Source organism: Tachyglossus aculeatus, assembly GCF_015852505.1.
Source record: "Tachyglossus aculeatus isolate mTacAcu1 chromosome 12 unlocalized genomic scaffold, mTacAcu1.pri SUPER_6_unloc_2, whole genome shotgun sequence".
In the NCBI taxonomy this organism is placed as follows: domain Eukaryota; kingdom Metazoa; phylum Chordata; class Mammalia; order Monotremata; family Tachyglossidae; genus Tachyglossus; species Tachyglossus aculeatus.
Genome location: NW_024044829.1, coordinates 13,462,169 through 13,479,560, shown reverse-complemented (window position 1 = coordinate 13,479,560; position 17,392 = coordinate 13,462,169). Strand labels below are relative to the sequence as shown.

Genomic DNA, 17,392 nt, shown 5'->3' with positions numbered 1-17,392 from the left:
GGTACAAAGTGAGCTCTTAAGGGGTATAGCTCCAAGTACATAGGCAAAATAGAAAGGAGGGCAAATAGGATAAATTGGCTCCTAATCAGGATGGAGGTCTTGAAGGAGATGTGATTTTAGTAGGACTTTAAAGGTAGGGAGAGAGGTGATGGGGAGAGTAGTGGGCAGTAAATACCATGCAAGAGAAAGGATGTAGACAAGGAATCAGGATAGAAACAGGTGAGATCCAGGTGCCATGTGTAGGTTATACTTATATTATTTGTAATATTATTATACTATTGTAATATTATTATAGTATGATTACTATGATAATATAATAATTACAATATCATATCATATAATAATATAATCATTGTAAATATTATAAAGGCATATTCTTACAATCATAATTATTATTAGTAGTAGCAGTATTGTTATATTTGCTAAGGGTTTACTATGTGTCATGCACTGTTCTAAGCACTGGAATAGATTCAAGTTAATATGTTGGACAGAATTCCTATTGCACAAGGGGCTCACAGTCTAGGTAGGAGAGAATAGGATTGAATATCCATTTTAAAACTGAGAAAACTGAGGCACAGAGAACTTAGGTGACTTGCCCAACATCACATAGTAGGCATGAGGCAGAGCTGGGATTAGAACCAAGGTCTTCTGACTCGTAGGTCCATGTTACTTCCACTAGGGTATGCTGCTAGGTTAGCACTAAAGAAGAGAAATGTATAGGTTGGGTTGGATTGGGAGATCCGTGGGGCAAGATAGGAGGAGTAGAATTGGATTGAGTGCCTTACAGCCATTAGTGAGGATTGCACATTTGCTGTGGAGGTGGATGGGAAATGGTTAGAGGTTTTTGAGGAGTGGAGAGATGTGGGCTGAATATTTTTATAGGATAACGATCCAAGCAGCTGAGCTACGTTTGATCAGGACATGTGAGACAGGAATCAGGGAGGTCAGTGATGAGGTTGAGGAGTTAAGGTGGGATTGATAAAAGATTTAATCAGTGTGATAGCATTTCAGATGGAGAGGAAGGGATAGATTCTAGAACTGCTATGAAGATAGAACTGACGGGATTAGGTGACAAATCAAATATGCCTATTGAATGAATTTGATAAGCAGAGGATAATGCCAAGGTTGTCAACATGTGAGATTGGGAGGATAGTGGTGTTGTAAACAGTATCAATCAATCAATCAATCAATTGCATTTATTGAGCACTTACTGTGTGCAGAGCACTGTACTAAGCGCAGAGGGGAAGGAACCAGTGGAGAGTGAGTGGTTGAAGATGGAAGCTAAGGAGGGGAGGAGGGAAGTATCAAAAGAAGGAGTTCAAAGTATTCATTCTGGAACTATCTAGTTCACCTCAGCTTGGGTGAGCGAGGAGATTGGGAAGACCTGGAGGGATCTGAGGAGAAATGGAAGATCTGAGTAGATCGTGAAGATTAGGAATACCTGAGAAACTGTGGGACTACGGAAACCTGGGCAAATTGGGGAAAACGGGAGATACTAGGGAGATTTGGGGAGACTGGGGAAATCGCCCCAGCAGAGTGGAGCAGAGAATGTGACAGAAGAGGGACTGGGGGGGGAGCCAAGTTCGCCGTTGTCCATGTCATGTGGCTACCCTGGGCGCTCAGTCCTCATCCCCGTTGGACATGGTTGGGCTGGCACTACACGGGGCTGAGGACAGATGGCACTGCCCAGTGTCTGGAACCACTTAGACTAGCCACCCTCTAAAGAGCTCCAGGGGCAGCTGGGAGGAAAGAATTGCTGCCCCATGAATGGACAGAACATTTGCAGCTTCCCATCCACTTGGCCCCAAGTCCTAGTTTGAAGGCTGGATGCCTGTGCCCATGTGCTGCCATGCTCTGCTGGCTGCTGGGGAAAATCTGATCAAGAGGGTCATGGGGAGCAGAAGGAGCAGGGGATGAGACGTGAGGCCTACAAATCCCTGGTTCCCCTTCAGGAAACCCAACTCCTCAATGAAGGCTCCATTAACTCCCAATCAATCAACAATCAGTCAATCATTCCATATTATTTATTGAACAGTTACTCCATATAGAGCAGTGTACTAAGGACTTGGGAGACTAAAACAGAGTTGATAGACCTGTTCCTTGCCCACAATTAACTTTCCATCTATAGAAGGAGGCAGACATTAAAATAAATTACAGATAGGGGAAATTACTAGTAAAGTATAATGATATTCACATAAGTGCTTTGGCACTAGGGTGAGTGTCACAGTGCTTAAGGTGCTTATCAGGCAGAAAATCCTCACCCTCGGCTGCAAGGATCTCCATCACCTCACCCCCTCCTACTTCACCTCCCTTCTCTCCTTCCACAGCCCAGCCTGCACCCTCCACTCCTCAGCCACTAATGTCCTCACCGTACCTCGTTCTCACCTGCCCCACCGTCAACCCCCGGCCCACGTCATCCCCCTGGCCTGGAATGCCCTCCCTCCCCACATCTGCCAAGCTAGCTCTCTTCCTCCTTTCAAGGCCCTACTGAGAGCTCACCTCCTCCAGTAGGCCTTCCCATACTGAGCCCCTTCCTTCCTCTCCCCCTCTTCCCCCTCTCCATCCCCCCACCTTACCTCCTTCCCTTCCCCACAGCACCTGTATATATGTATATATGTTTGTATGTATTTATTACTCTATTTATTTATTTATTTTACTTGTACATATCTATTCTATTTATTTTATTTTGTTAATATGTTTTGTTTTGTTCTCTGTCTCTCCCTTCTAGACTGTGAACCCACTGTTGGGTAGGGACTGTCTCTATATGTTGCCAACTTGTACTTCCCAAGCGCTTAGTACAGTGCTCTGCACCCAGTAAGCACTCAATAACTACGATTGATGATTGATTGATTAAGGTGTACACCGCAAAGTGCCTAGATGACAAAGAAGAGAGGGAAGATAGCAGAAATGAGGGCTTGGTCAGGGAAGACCTTCTGAAGGAGATGTGATTTTAGGAGGGTTTTGAAAATTGGGGAAAGTGGTGGACTGTCTGATATAAAGTGAGAGGGTGTTCCCAGTCAGCAGAAGGAGAATATGGACAATGGTCGCTGGTGGGATACATGAGACCGAAGTACAGGAAATTGGTTGGTGTTAGAGGAGCAGAGAGTGTGGATTGGGTTGTAAAAGAAAATCAGAGAGTTAAGTCAAGGGTAATACCAAAGGTATGGGACAGGGAGGATAGTGGTACTGTCTACAGTTTGAGTTGGAAGATAAGGAGCATTGTTTTGCACACATTAAATCTGAGTTATTCTGAAGACAGGAGGAAATGTGAGAATACCAAGAAGGATAGAGATTAGGAATGGAGATGTAGATTTGGGAACCATCCACATAGGGATGGAATTGAAGCTGTGAGAGTGAATGAGCTCTCCAAGAGAATGGGAGTAGCTGAAGAACAGAAGGGAATCCAGGACTGATCCTTGAAGCACCCTCACAGTTAGAGTGGGAGGCAGAGGAGAAGCCTGTGAAAGAGACTGAGAAGGAGCTACCAGAGAGATAGGAGGAGAACCAGGAAAGGACCTTGTCAGTGAACCCAAGGTTGGATGTTTCTGGAATAGTGGGTGAGGGACAGTGTTGAAGGCAGCAGAAAGGTCGAGGAAGATTCGGAAGGAATAGACGCCTCAGGATTTGGCAAGAAGAAGGTCATTGGTGACCTTAGAGAGAGTCCCATGATGGGTTGACAGAATGAGGCAGGTGGGAATCAATTAGGGAACGTTTTCTGGAGGAGCTGATCTTGTAAAGGGATCTTTGAATGACCTGAGTCCCCCAGACCACGGCTTAGCCAGCTCAGTATGCTGTCTCTGACAGGGATGCCAGGAAGCGGGGAGGTACCATGTGCTGCTGTCTTCCTGGACACCAGCCTTCAAACCTAGGGGTGGACCACCCCAGTACCCTCTCCGTCCCATCTCCATCCCTGACTCTCCTTCCAGTGACTCAACACGATTCATACAAACCCCTTATCTCTCTCACTCCACCTCTGAGACTCCTCCAGTGACCCAGTAAGGACCATCCAGCACTTCTCACACCCAGCAACCTGGGCAGTGAAATGACCACGTGGTCCCAGGAAGATTGTATAGCTAAATGGATGGGAAGTTCCTAAAGGATGAAGGTGTGTATGTGTGTGTGTGTGTGTGTGTGTGTGTTGGTGAGGGGCGTGGTGCACTTCCCCTCTTTGCCGCCTGCCCGCCATCAGGATTTCTTCATCCTTGGGGCAAAATCTGTTTCCCATGACCCTTCATCATCATCAGTCGTATTTATTGAGCGCTTACTATGTGTAGAGCACTGTACTAAGCGTTTGGGAAGTACAAATCGGCAACATACAGAGACAGTCCCTACCCAACAGTGGGCTCACAGTCTAAAAGGGGGAGACAGAGAACAAAACCAAACATACTAACAAAATAAAATAAATAGAATAGATATGTACAAGTAAAACAAACAAACAAATAAATAAATAAATAGAGTAATAAATCTGTACAAACATATATACATATATACAGGTGCTGTGGGGAAGGGAAGGAGGTAAGATGGGGGGATTGGAGAGGGGATGCCCCTTCCCTCTAATTGTTTCCTGTACCTCTTTCCTCTAGTTTTTTCCAGTGCCCTTTAGCCTTTAGTTGTTTCTGGTGCCCCTACCCCTCCAGCTGTTTACTGTGACCATGCCCCTCCAGATCTGCTTCTCGTGCTCCTTGCCCTCCAGCTCTATCATTTCCCCATGGGGACAAGAAACCAGACCAGTGGCTCTACATTCACGCTCCAAAGCATCGCCAACGCTGGGCAGCAGCGGCTCCTCTTTGTGCTCTTCCTAGGTCTGTACCTGGTCACCGTGGTGGGGAACCTGCTCAGCGTCCTGTCCATCCGGACAGACTACCGCCTCCACTCCCCCACGTACTTCTTCCTCGCCAACCTGTCCCTGATGGACATCGGCTTCTCCTCTACCACTGTGCCCAGCTTGCTGGGAATGCTCTTCACTGGACACCAGGATGTTTCTTACAGTGGCTGCCTGGCCCAGCTCTATTTCTCCATTGCCTTTGGGGTCACAGAGAACTTCCTCCTGGCTGTGATGGCCTATGATCACTACTTGGCCATCTGCAGTTTGCTGCGTTATTCGGTGGTCACGAGCCCTCAGCGTTGTGTCTTGCTGGTGGTTGCCTGCTGGCTGGTCTCTCACCTCCAATCCCTGCTTCAGTCCCTCCTGATGACCCAGATGACCTTCTGTCCCTTCTCTGAAATTCCTCTCTTCTTCTGTGACGTCTTCCCCCTTCTGAAGATCTCCTGCGCCGATCCCCACATCAACCTCCTTGTGGTGTACACAGAAGCGGCCGCCATAGTCCTGTATATATGTTTGTACGTATTTATTACTCTATTTATTTATTTATTTTGTTTGTACATATTTGTTATATTTATTTTATTTGTTAATATGTTTTGTTTTGTTGTCTGTCTACCCCTTCTAGACTGTGAGCCCGCTGCTGGGTAGGGACCATCTCTATTTGTTGCCAACTTGTACTTCCCAAGCGCTAGGTACAGTGTTCGGCACACAGTAAGTGCTCAACAAATATGATTGAATGAATGAATGAATGAATAGTCAACAGTGCCCTTCTGATGGTCTTGGCCTCCTACGTCCACATTATCCCTGCTGTTCTGCGGGTGCCCTCGCCCATGAGAAGTGCAAAGCCTTCCCCACCTGCAGCTCCCACCTGGCTGCAGTCTGGATCTTCTATGGCACCGTCATTTGGGTCTAATTCCAGCCGTCATCCAGCTTCTCCTCTGAGCAGGACACCATAGCGACAGTCATTTACACAATGATCACCCCGCTCCTGAACCCCTTAATCTACAGCCTGTGTAACAGAGACCTACACCAGGCCTTGCGGTCCTGGCCCTGTGCCTTCAGACCCTGAATCCCTGGCCTCGGTCACCAGCATCCTGAGACCCCAGCCCTATGTTACTGGACCAGGCGACATGGGCCCAGTACCTCCAAACCCAGTCCTTCACCCCCAGTCTGTGCCCTCAACCCTACATACCCAATCCTGCGCCCTCAACCTTGTGTCCTCAGACCCTGTAACTCTAGCTCTGTGTCCCCTGCTTTGCACACCAAACCTTGTGCCCCAGCTCTGCATCCCTGGACCCTGTACTCCCTGACCTTGGCAGCTGGGTCACTGATAAGGGAGCCCCAATCGAAGACCAGGAGCTTGGATCATGATCCTCCCAGGAAAGCTACCTGATTGGTCTCTGACATTTATACTGACAAACATGCTCCTCCCAGCCCTTGCGCCCACATTCTGACAGGTCATCACTGACTAGGAAATGTCTTAGATGGTGGGACAGAGGTGGGCACAGGACAGGAATTGTAGCCCCGAATGGGAAGTTGGGTGGCGTTGCTACAGCTGATAGCCGCAGGGTTTGGAAACCTGCAGCCCACGAATATGGTCTTCCCCACCCTCTCCACCTTGCAGGAAGAGGGAAGGATGCATCTCTCCAGCACAAATTATGGCAGCCCCCAGGGGTCGACCTTCACTCTATTTCTCAGTGGTCTGGATAACTTTTGTAGACAGTCCGGCTGTGTTCATCCTGACCATCCTCGACATCCACTCCCTGGGGCATCTCTTCCTCTGCACTGTAAAGTACTGACAAAGTCTCCCACCATCACCTCAACTGAAGCCACACCTGAACATGGACTCAAGACGATGAGTGGTGCCGAGGGGAGTTTGAGCACTCCTCCATAATCTGTTAAGCGACTCTGTGTCACATTCCTACTATCTTGCATTGTTTCCTTCGCCATCATAGTTGATGTTGCTTTCATTCATTCATTCAATTGTATTTATTGAGCACTTATTGTGTGCAGAACACTGTACTAAGTGCCTGGGAGAATACAATACAATAAAAAAACACATTCTCTTCTCTCAACGAGCTTACAGTCTAGAGGCATTGATCTGGGCCTGGATTGGGAGCCCCATGTGGATCTAGGACCCTGGATAATTCTTTTACCTCATATTTGCCCAGCACCTAGCACAGTGTTTCACATGTAATAAGTGTTACGTAAAGACCATTGACCTGTTCTTGTCCCCAAGATGGTGCTGAATCCCTTCTGCTCAGTAAGAGCAACTCTTATTCCGACTACCTGGCCCTCAGCTGCTGAGAATAATGTCTCCCAGACCAGAACGGTGTGGCATGGTATGGATATCTATCACCCTCTCCATCCCAGGCACCGACCTCATTATCCAGCGTCTATTCTCCAAAATCTGTCCCATCCCTCAGCAGCCACCACCATACCCTTCATCTAGCCCCATGCCTCAGCATCCATCCCCATTTCTCTGCATCCATCCTCATACCTCAGCATTCATCCCCATCCCCCTGCATCTGTCCCCATCCCTCAACATCCATCCTGATCTCTCACCTTCTATCCCCATCCCTCAGCATCCGTCCTACTTTTCTAGCAACAGTCCTCTTCCCCTGGTGTCTGCCCTACCCCTCAACATCTGTCCTTATCTGTTGGCATCAGTGTCTGTCCTCCAACATGTCTTATGGTCCCCTGCCCCTATCTAGAAGTAGTATTGGCATTTATAGAATGCCCTTTGAGTGCAGTGCACTGTACTAAGCTCTTAGAAATTACAAACCAAGCAAGTGGAATGATCCTTACACTCTAATTGTGGAGGCAGACACAAAATTATTTACAAGCAGTAACCAAAATTGGTCATTGAATGTACAGTTGTATCAGCGTATATACAGAAGAGCTGAGGCTAGGTTTAAATAGTTACATAAGTACTATCATCATCATCATCAATCGTATTTATTGAGCGCTTACTGTGTGCAGAGTACTAAGTGCTTGGGAAGTACAAATCGGCAACATATAGAGACAGTCCCTACCCAACAGTGGGCTCACAGTCTAAAAGGGGGAGACAGAGAACAAAACCAAACATACTAACAAAATAAAATAAATAGAATAGATATGTACAAGTAAAATAAATAAATAAATAAATAGAGTGATAAATATGTACAAACATATATACATATATACAGGTGCTGTGGGGAAGGGAAGGAGGTAAGATGGGGGGATGGAGAGGGGGACGAGGGGGAGAGGAAGGAAGGGGCTCAGTCTGGGAAAGCCTCCTGGAGGAGGTGAGCTCTCAGTAGGGCCTTGAAGGAAAGCTAGCTTGGCGGATGGGCAGAGGGAGGGCATTTCAGGCCCGGGGGATGACGTGGGCCGGGGGTCGATGGCGGGACAGGCGATAACAAGGTACGGTGAGGAGATTAGCAGCAGAGGAGTGGATGGTGCGGGGTGGGCTGTAGAAGGAGGGAAGGGAGGTGAGGTAGGAGGAGGCGAGGTGATGGACAGCCTTGAAGCCCAGGGTGAGGAGTTTCTGCCTGATGCGCAGATTGATTGGTAGCCACTGGAGATTTTTGAGGAGGGGAGTAATATGCCCAGAGCGTTTCTGGACAAAGATATTCCGGGCAGGAGCATGAAGTATGGGCATTTGTTAAGCGCTTACTGTGTGCAGAGCACTGTTCTAAGCGCTGGGGGATACAAGGTGATCAGGTTGCCCCACGTGGGGCTCGCAGTCTTAATCCCCATTTTACAGATGAGGGAACTGAGCCTCAGAGAAGTTAAGTGACTTGCCCAAGGTCACACAGCAGACATATGGCGGAGCCGGGATTCGAACCCATGACCTCTGACTCCAAATCCCGTACTCTTTCCAGTGAGCCACGCTGCTTGATACGTTCATATGTCTTACGATACTGGGAATTCACTGGGGATAGCATTATGGAAGAGAAAGCATTTCAGGACGCTTTGAATGTGGGAGAGCTGTGTTCTGTAGGATTCAGGGAGAGAGAGTTCCAAGTCAGGGGAACGGTGTGAACAAAAGGATACAACAGGGAGAATAGAGAGTGAAGTAGAATTAGAAGGTAAGTTTAAGACAAACGAATAGAGTGGACCAGGGAGTGGCAGATAAAGAGAGCAAACAGATGCATTGGGTGAGATGGCACATATCCTTGGACACAATTGTGAATAACTTTTGCTTGATGTGGAGGGTCACAGGGAGACAGAGGAGGGTTTTGAAGAGTGAAGAAGTGAGCTCTGGGTGAAATTTCAAGAAGATAATAGTGATAATATTTGTTAAACACTTAGTACGTGGCACTGAGGTATTTGTAAAGTGCTTACTATGTGCCAGGCACCGTATAAAGCACTGAAGGGAAATCCACAGTCCATGTCTCGCATGGATTTCACAGTCATAATGCCCATTTTACAAATGAGGTAGCTGAGGCACAGAGAAGTGAAGTGACATACCCAAGGTCACTCAACAGATAGGTGATGCAGCTGGGATTAGAACCCATAGACATTCTGACTCTCAGGCTTGTTCTCTATCCACTAGGCCCTGCCACTTTTCATAGCCCATGCTATGTGTCAAGCACTATTCTAAGCCCTGAGGAAGATACAAGTTGAACAAATCAGACAAATTCCCTATCCCCCACAGAACTCAAAGTCTAAGGAAGAGGATCTAAGCAGCAGAATATATTGGAGTGGGGAGGGACTGGTGACTGGGAGACCAGTGAGGAGGCTAATATAATAATCGATCCATGTTTCATTCTTTCATTCATTCAATCATATTTATTAAGTGCTTACTGTGTGCAGACCACCGTAATAAGCGCTTGGGAAAGTACAATACAACAATAAAGAGAAACAATCCCTGCCCACAGTGAGCTCACAGTCTAGATGAGTGGAGACAAACATCAATACAAATAATCAGACATCAATATGAATAAATAAAATTACAGATATATACACAAGGGTGGGGGGATGGGGAAGGGCAGAGGGAGCAATCAGGGCGATGCAAAAGGGAGTGGGAGATGAGGAAAAGTGGGGCTAAGTCTAGGAAGGCCTCTTGGAGGTGATGTGCCTTCAGTAAGGCTTTGAAAGTGGGAAGAGTAATTGTCTGGCACATTTGAGTGGGGAGGGTGATAAAGGCCAGAGGTAGGACGTGGGTCAGGAGTCGGAGGTGAGACAGGTGAGATCGAGGCACAATGAGGTTAGCAGCAGAGGAGTGAAGTCTGCAGTCAGGATTGTAGAAGGAGAGAAACAAGGTTAGGTAGGAGGGGGCAAGGTGATGGAGTGCTTTTTCATTATGACCAGAAAGGCAGATTTGGGAATTATCCGCATAGAGGTGGTACCTGAAGCCTTGAATGAATGAGCTCCCTGAGAGAGTAAATTTGGAGCAAGAAGAGCAGAGAACCTAAAACAGTTAAAGATTGTGGGGCAGAAACCCATGCTACTTCTCTTAATCAATCAGTTCATTTAGATCAGTTAATCAATGGTATTTATTGAGTGCCTACTGTATGCGGAGCACTGTATGAAGTGCTTGGAAAACTAACATATGGCAGACTTGGTAGAAACATTCCCTTGCCACAAGGAACTTATGACTTAGAGGAGTCAATCAATCAAAGGCATTTATTGAGCTCTTACTGTGTGCACAACACACAGTAAAATCTTGGGAGATGAAAATAAATTTGGTTTAGTAAACATGCTCCCTACCCACAATGAGCTTACAGTCAAGGGGCTACATGAACACATAATGCAATACGTACTCAAAAATATTTTTATTTCAGGAGGAAGCCGAGGAGAAGCAGCCTGGCCTAATGGATAGAGAACGGGTTTTGGAATCAGAAGGACCTGGGTTCTAATCCTGCCTCTGCCAATTGTCTGCTGCTTGACCTTGGACAAATGACTTCACTTCTCTGGGCCTCAGTTCCTTCATCTATAAAATGGAGACTAAGGCTGTGAGCCCCATGTGGGATAGGGACGTGCGTTTCAGAGCAGGACATTTTCAGTAAGGAGGGGACGTTACAGAAAAACTGCTGGATCAGGTTGGACTCACAGAAGCTTACTGTGAACGACCCGGCTGAGTATATTGCCCCAAACAGCCTCATGTTGAGCAAGGAGGTGGCAACCATCTTCCCACAGGCCCCTTGGTCCATGATGTCCCCATAGTTCAGGGGGCAGCAGGTGGTGGTGTAGCGGCCATAGGACATCACCGGGAGGATGCACAGCTCTGAAGCAATGAAGAGAATCACCCAAAAGACCTCGGCTATACAGCCCCCAAAACAGATTTCTCCACCGTCGGTCAGGAAGTTGAGTATGGACTTGGTGACGGTGACAGAAATGAGGCAGAAATCAAAGAAGGACAGGTGCTTGAGGAAGAAGTACGCGGGGATATGGAGGTGGCCGTCAAGGGTGGTGATGGTGACGATGAGGAGATTCCCCATCAGAGCCACCAGGTAGACCAGGAGGAATAGCATGGCATGGACCAGCTGCAGCTCCCAGATCTCAGAGACTCCAGCAGGAGGAATCACATCACTTTGGTGGCATTGGTCATGTTGTTTGAGATTGGTCTGAGGGAAGGAGAATAATCCAGAGGAAAGCACAGATGTAAGAAGCAGTGTGGCCTAGTGGAAAAAACCCTAGGCCTGGCAGTCAGATTTACCAGAGTTCTAATCCTGGCTTTGTCACTTGTCCTCTTTGTGACTTTCAGCAACCCACTTCACCTCTGAACCTCAGATACATCAATGACAATTTGATGTAAATTGAAAATTATAAAATAGGGATTTTGTAAAATGGGGATTAAAAGTGTGAGCCCCATGTGGGACAAGGACTGTGTCCAGTGCAACTTGTATCTACCTCAGCTCTTAGAACAGTATTTGGCACATAGTTGGTGCTTAACTAGTGCTATTATTATTATTATTATTATTATTATTATTATTATTATTATTATTATTATTATTACATTCAAATTTCTCCTAAAATCCATCCTCTTCCAACAAGCTTTCCCGGATCGATTTCCCAGCACCTTGAGCCCTATCATCACTTCCTCCAATTCTATTATTTAGGAGCGATTGGTACACTTCTTCACATTTAAGTGTAGATGTCTGTTTGATTTATTTTGACCACTTCTGTTGTAAATATTCTTTATGTTTGCCTTCCTGCCTAGACTGCAAGCTCACTGTGGGCAGAGAATGTGTCTGTTTATTGTTGTATTCTCCTCTCCCAAGCGCTAAGTACAATGCTCTGCACACAGGAAGCGCTCAATAAATATGATTGTCTGACTGACTGAAATCTCCTTGTGGACATGGAACATATTACTAATTCATTCAATCATTCATTCAATCATATTTATTGAGCACTTACTGTGTGCAAAGCACTGTAAAAAGTGCTTGGAAAGTACAATTTGGCAACAGATAGAGACAATCCCTACCCAACAACGGGCTCACAGCCTTGAAGTACTAATTAGTACACAGTCTAGTGTACTAATACTACTACACTACTTCTTCTAGTACTACTACTACTACTGCTATTACTATACTAACATTACTATCAATGAACAAATCAATCAGTGGTATTTATAGAGCATTTACTATGTACAGAGCACTAAGTGCTTGAGAGAGTACAACAGAATTAGCACATGGTTCCTGCCCATAATGAGTACTATATTACTACTATCACTATTACTATATAGTACTAATATAGTGAGAACTAGTAGTGAGAAGCATTTTGGCTTAGTAGAAGAGTGGAAAAAGCAGGGGCTTGGAAGTCAGAGGATGTGGGTTCTAATCCTGGCTCTGCCACTTGTCTGCTGTGTGACCTTGGGCAAGCCACTTAACTTATCTGTGCCTCAGTTACCTCATCTGTAAAATGGGGACTAAAACTGTGAGTTCCTAGTGGGACAACCTGATTACCCTGAATCTACCCCAGGTTTTAGAACAGTGCTTGGCACATAATAAGCACTTAACAAAGACCATAATTATTATTACTACTTCTACTATTATCAATCAATCAATCAGTGGTTCTTACTGAGCACTTATTATGTGCAGAGCACTGTTCTTAGTGCCTGGGAACGTACACTATAAGAAAATTAGTAGATATGTTCCCTGCCCATAATCAGCTTACATTCTAGTAGGGAGGCAGATGTTAATATAAGTACTAGCACTATCACTACTACGACTGTTACTACTACTACTGCTGCTGTTGCTGCTACTACTACTACTATACTGCTGTTATGACTAAGGACCTTCAGAGAGATAAAAACAGAAGGCCCGAAACAAGAAAATAAAGTCAAAGAAATATAAATTCAAAGCTATAGAAATCCAGAAAAACTGAGAAGGTTAGAGGCATTAAGGCAAATAGAGGAGGAGAGTGAATTTTGAGACAAACCAAAGGCAGAAACACTAAAATATGTTGATGGTCATCAAAAAGGCGAATACAGAGATAGGTGGAGAGTTAAAAAGAGAGGTAGAATAGGAGAGGGAGAAAGAGGAATAGGGAGACAGAAGAAAGAAAACAAATGGAATGGGAGAGGGGGTAAAGAAAGGGAGATAGAGGTAGAGAGACAGAAAGAGAGGCAAAAAAGAAGCAGTGTGGTCTTGTGGGAAGGGCACAGGCCTGGGAGTCAGAAGACCTGGGTTCTAATCCTGGCTCTGCCACTTGTCTGCTGTGTGACCTTGGGTAAGTCATTTTACTTTTTTTCTGTAGTAGTGATTTTTGGATAATCCTCCTCCTCTGCACCCTACCCCCTTGGTCCTGGAAGCCCTGTCTTTATGGGACCACCACCAGCCCCACAACAGCCTCTCACCATCTTCTGACCACTCCGGCCTTGGTTTCCAGGATCTGCCCAATTTCTCTCTGCTGGTCGTCCTTCTCTGACTTCTTTGTCTCTCCCATCTTACCCTATGAGTTTTGTGGCTTCCTGTCCCCATGTTGTGGATTGGGACGGCAGTCAATCAATCAAACAATAGATTTTTATCGAGCACTTACTGTTTGCAGAGCACTATGCTAAGCACTTGGGAGAGTACAATGCAAAATACTTGGTAGACATGATACTTGCCCTTAAGAAGCTTAAAGTCTACAGGGGGAGACAGACATTAAAGTTGATCAGAGTTAGGGGAAATAGTAGACCATGAGACTATTTATATGAGTATTGTGGGGCCGGGGTGAGTAACAAAGTGCTTAAGGGGTACACAGCGAGTTTCAAAGTCGACGCAGAGGGGAGAGCAGACGAAAGAAATGGGTTTCAGCCATAAACTTTCCCCAAGGCGGCCTTCATGTCCCTATTCCTCAGGCTGTAGATGAGGGGGTTCAGGGTGGGGGCCACCAAGGTGTAGAAAAAGGACACCAGCAGGTCCAGCGTCGAGGGGGAGTCTGACATGGGTTCGAGGTAGACGAAGCTTCTAGTTGATGATGTAGGAGACTACGTTGGAGATGAAGGAGATGAAACCAAAGCCTATATCCATAGCCACGCTATCAAAGACAGTGTGCATTTCTGAACAGGAGATCTTCAGTGAGGAGGGGACGTCGCAGAAGAACTGCTGGATCACTTTGGACTCACAGAAGCTTAATATGAACGTCCTGGCTGAGTAGATCACCCGAAAAAAAAACCCGCTGAGCCACGAGATGGCAGCTATCTTTCCACAGGCCTCTCAGTCCAGGATGACATCGTAGCACAGAGGGCAGTAGATGGTGGCATAACAACTGTAGAACATTGCTGTGAGGGTGAATAGCTCTGAAGCAGCAAACAGAACCACCAAAAAGACCTGGGCCACACAGCTTCCAAAATAGGTGGATCTGTTGTTGGTCAGTGAGTTGTGGGTGGACTTGGGGATGGTGACGGAGATGTAGCAGAGGTCGAGGCTGAACAGGTTCATGATGAAGAAGTACACGGGGTGTGGAGGCACCGGTTCAGGGCAGTGATGGCGACGATGAGGAGATTCCCCATAAGGGCCGCTGGGTAAACCAGGGGGAACAGCGTGGCATGGACCAGCTACAGCTCCCGCACCTTCAAGAAACCCAGCAGGAGGAATTCTGTCACAACTGTGTGATTGGCCATGTGGTCTGAGGACTGCCTGAGGGTACCAAGAAACCAATTGAGTATCACTCCAAGAAAACCATAGGAAAAGTGAAATTGTTAGTTTGCATTGGACCTCTCAGATTTCTTTCTTCTGTCTCTGGCCTGGAATGAAGACAAGCACCCAAACCAATTTATTCTCGCGGGAACGTTCCCTGTTCTTAAATGTTTGTGAGGATTGAGATACTGCAACTCTTCTTATTTAACTATTCACACTAGCCTATCTGCTCTGGAACGCCCTGTCCCTTCATATCTGCCAGACCACCACTCTCCTTTCCCAAATAAACACAAAGATAAACACAAAGTGGCAGGGTGACTTAAAGACAGGCAGGTGCAGAGAAACCAAGATAAGGAGACAGAAGCACAAAGACCAAACAAAATTCAAGGAGATACCTAGATCAAGAAACAGAGTTTTAATTTTAGCTCTGCCACTATCTTGCAATATGAGCTGCTGTGAGACCTTGGGCCAGTCACTTAAATTCTCTGGCCTCAGTTCCTTCCTTTGCAAATAGTGACTAATTACCTTTTCTCCCTGCTACGTAAACTGCGAGCCCCATGTGGGAGAGGGTCTATGTCCAATCTGATTATTAGAGAAGCAGCATGGCTCAGTGGGAAGAGCACGGGCTTGAGAGTCAGAAGACGAGGGCTCTAATCCTGCCTCCGCAACTTTTCTGCTGTGGGAGCTTGGGCAAACTACTTAACTTCTCTGTGCCTCATTTACCTCATATGTAAAATGGGGATTAAGACTGTGAGCCCGCCGTGGGACAACCTGATTACCTTGTATCTACCTCAATGCTTAGAACAGTGATTGACATATAATAAGTGCTTAACAAGTACTATTATTATTACTATTATCTTGTATCTCCCCCAACGCTTAGAACAATACTATGCATGTACTAAGTGCTTAACAAGTATCAATTAAAAAAACAAAACAGTTCTCCATTCTACTTAGACTGTGAGCTCCATGTGGGACATGGGCTATGTCCAATCTTGTATCAGTTCATCGCTTAGAACAGTTCCAGCACTTAGTACAGTGCCTGGCACATAGTAAGCACATACCCAATACCATATTTATTTATTTATTATTATTACAGGGCACTCACTAAGTGCTTAACGGCACCTATAAAACTACCTGTTCTCCCTCCAATTTAGACTCTGAGCTCCTTGTGGGACATGAACTCTGTCCAGTCTTATATCTACCCCAGAGCCTAGCCCAGTGTTAATCCCAGCCCAGTAAGTGTTAATCAAGCTAGAGGAAGACAAGGATCAGACAGGAACTCACATGGACAATGAAACAGCTGAAGGTCACTGAAATGGATTGCCTGATGCACATTGGCACTTACCAATGGGTGGAAACAGGGCATTTCTCATCACATGTCTCCCAGACTTTAAAGTCCTCCCTTTTTGCTGTTCAGCCCGTCTGTCTCTAGACGTCAAGCTCGTGGTGGTCAGAGAACCTGTCTCCCAACTCTGTTATATTACACTCTCCGGAGCGCTTAGTACAGAGCTCTGCATGCAGGAAGCATTCAATAAATACCACTGATGGATTAATTAAATTCTGTCTCCCCCTCTTGACTGTGTGCTCATTGTGGTCAGGGAACATATCTCCCAACTCTGTTATATTGTATTCTCTTCAGCGCTTAGTCCAATGCCCTGTATACAGTAAGTGCTCAATAAATACCATTGATTGGCCTCTGGTTGCACCTGGGAGGAGATATCACTCTGTTGTTGAGGAGTTCCCGAAAGATGGTGTCTTTCACATTCTGCATCCCTCTAAAGCAGCAGGATTTGTAATCCTTCCCACGTGGCCCCTCTGTTCCCTTTGGAGAAAGCAGGATTCCTCTTTTGTTCTGAGGGACATCGTGACTGAAAGCCCGCAGAATATACTGTGCTGTCAAATACAATTGAATGAATGAATCATCCTGGCTTCCCCATAAGGATAATTAAGTTTCTCTCAACCCACAGCACTTCATATTTATAAATTATGAATTGTATATCATAAATTATTTATTTAGATTAATGCCTGTCTCCCTCTCTAGACTTTTCGCTTCTTGTTGGTAGGGAAGTTATTTACCAACTCTGTTATACTACAGTGAAAATAATGAAAATAATAATTATTATTATAATAATAATGACATTTGTTAAGCACTTACTATGTGCCAAGTACTGTAATAAGCCCTTGGGGGGATACAAGCAAATTGAATTGGACACAGTCCCTGTCCCAGTGTGACTCATTCTCGATCTCCATTTTACAGAGGAGGTGACTGAAGCATAGAGAAGTGAAGTGACTTGCCCAAGATTACATAGCAGACAGGTGGCAGAGCTAGGATTAGTACCCATGACCCAGGCCTATGCTGTATCCACTATGCCATGCTGCTTCTCTGTTACATTGTACTCTCCCGAGAACTTGGCTCAGTGCCCTGCACACAGTAATCACTCAATAAACACCAGTGATGGTGATGATTGATGATTGATGGTCTCAAGTGGAAGAGGCTGGTATGATTTCTTTTTAC

The 17,392-nt window shown here is 45.8% G+C and overlaps 1 protein-coding gene across 1 annotated transcript; it reads left to right on the top strand.

The window, feature by feature from the left end:
• Window positions 1-4,077: 4,077 nt before the first annotated feature.
• Window positions 4,078-7,129, top strand: LOC119921384 (olfactory receptor 1G1-like). The gene is made up of 6 exons (XM_038741636.1): window positions 4,078-4,105; window positions 4,638-5,323; window positions 5,742-5,835; window positions 5,885-5,961; window positions 6,447-6,537; window positions 7,062-7,129. Exons 1-6 carry the CDS (start codon window positions 4,078-4,080, stop codon window positions 7,127-7,129), a joined length of 1,044 nt encoding a protein of 347 aa, XP_038597564.1.
• Window positions 7,130-17,392: the final 10,263 nt, after the last annotated feature.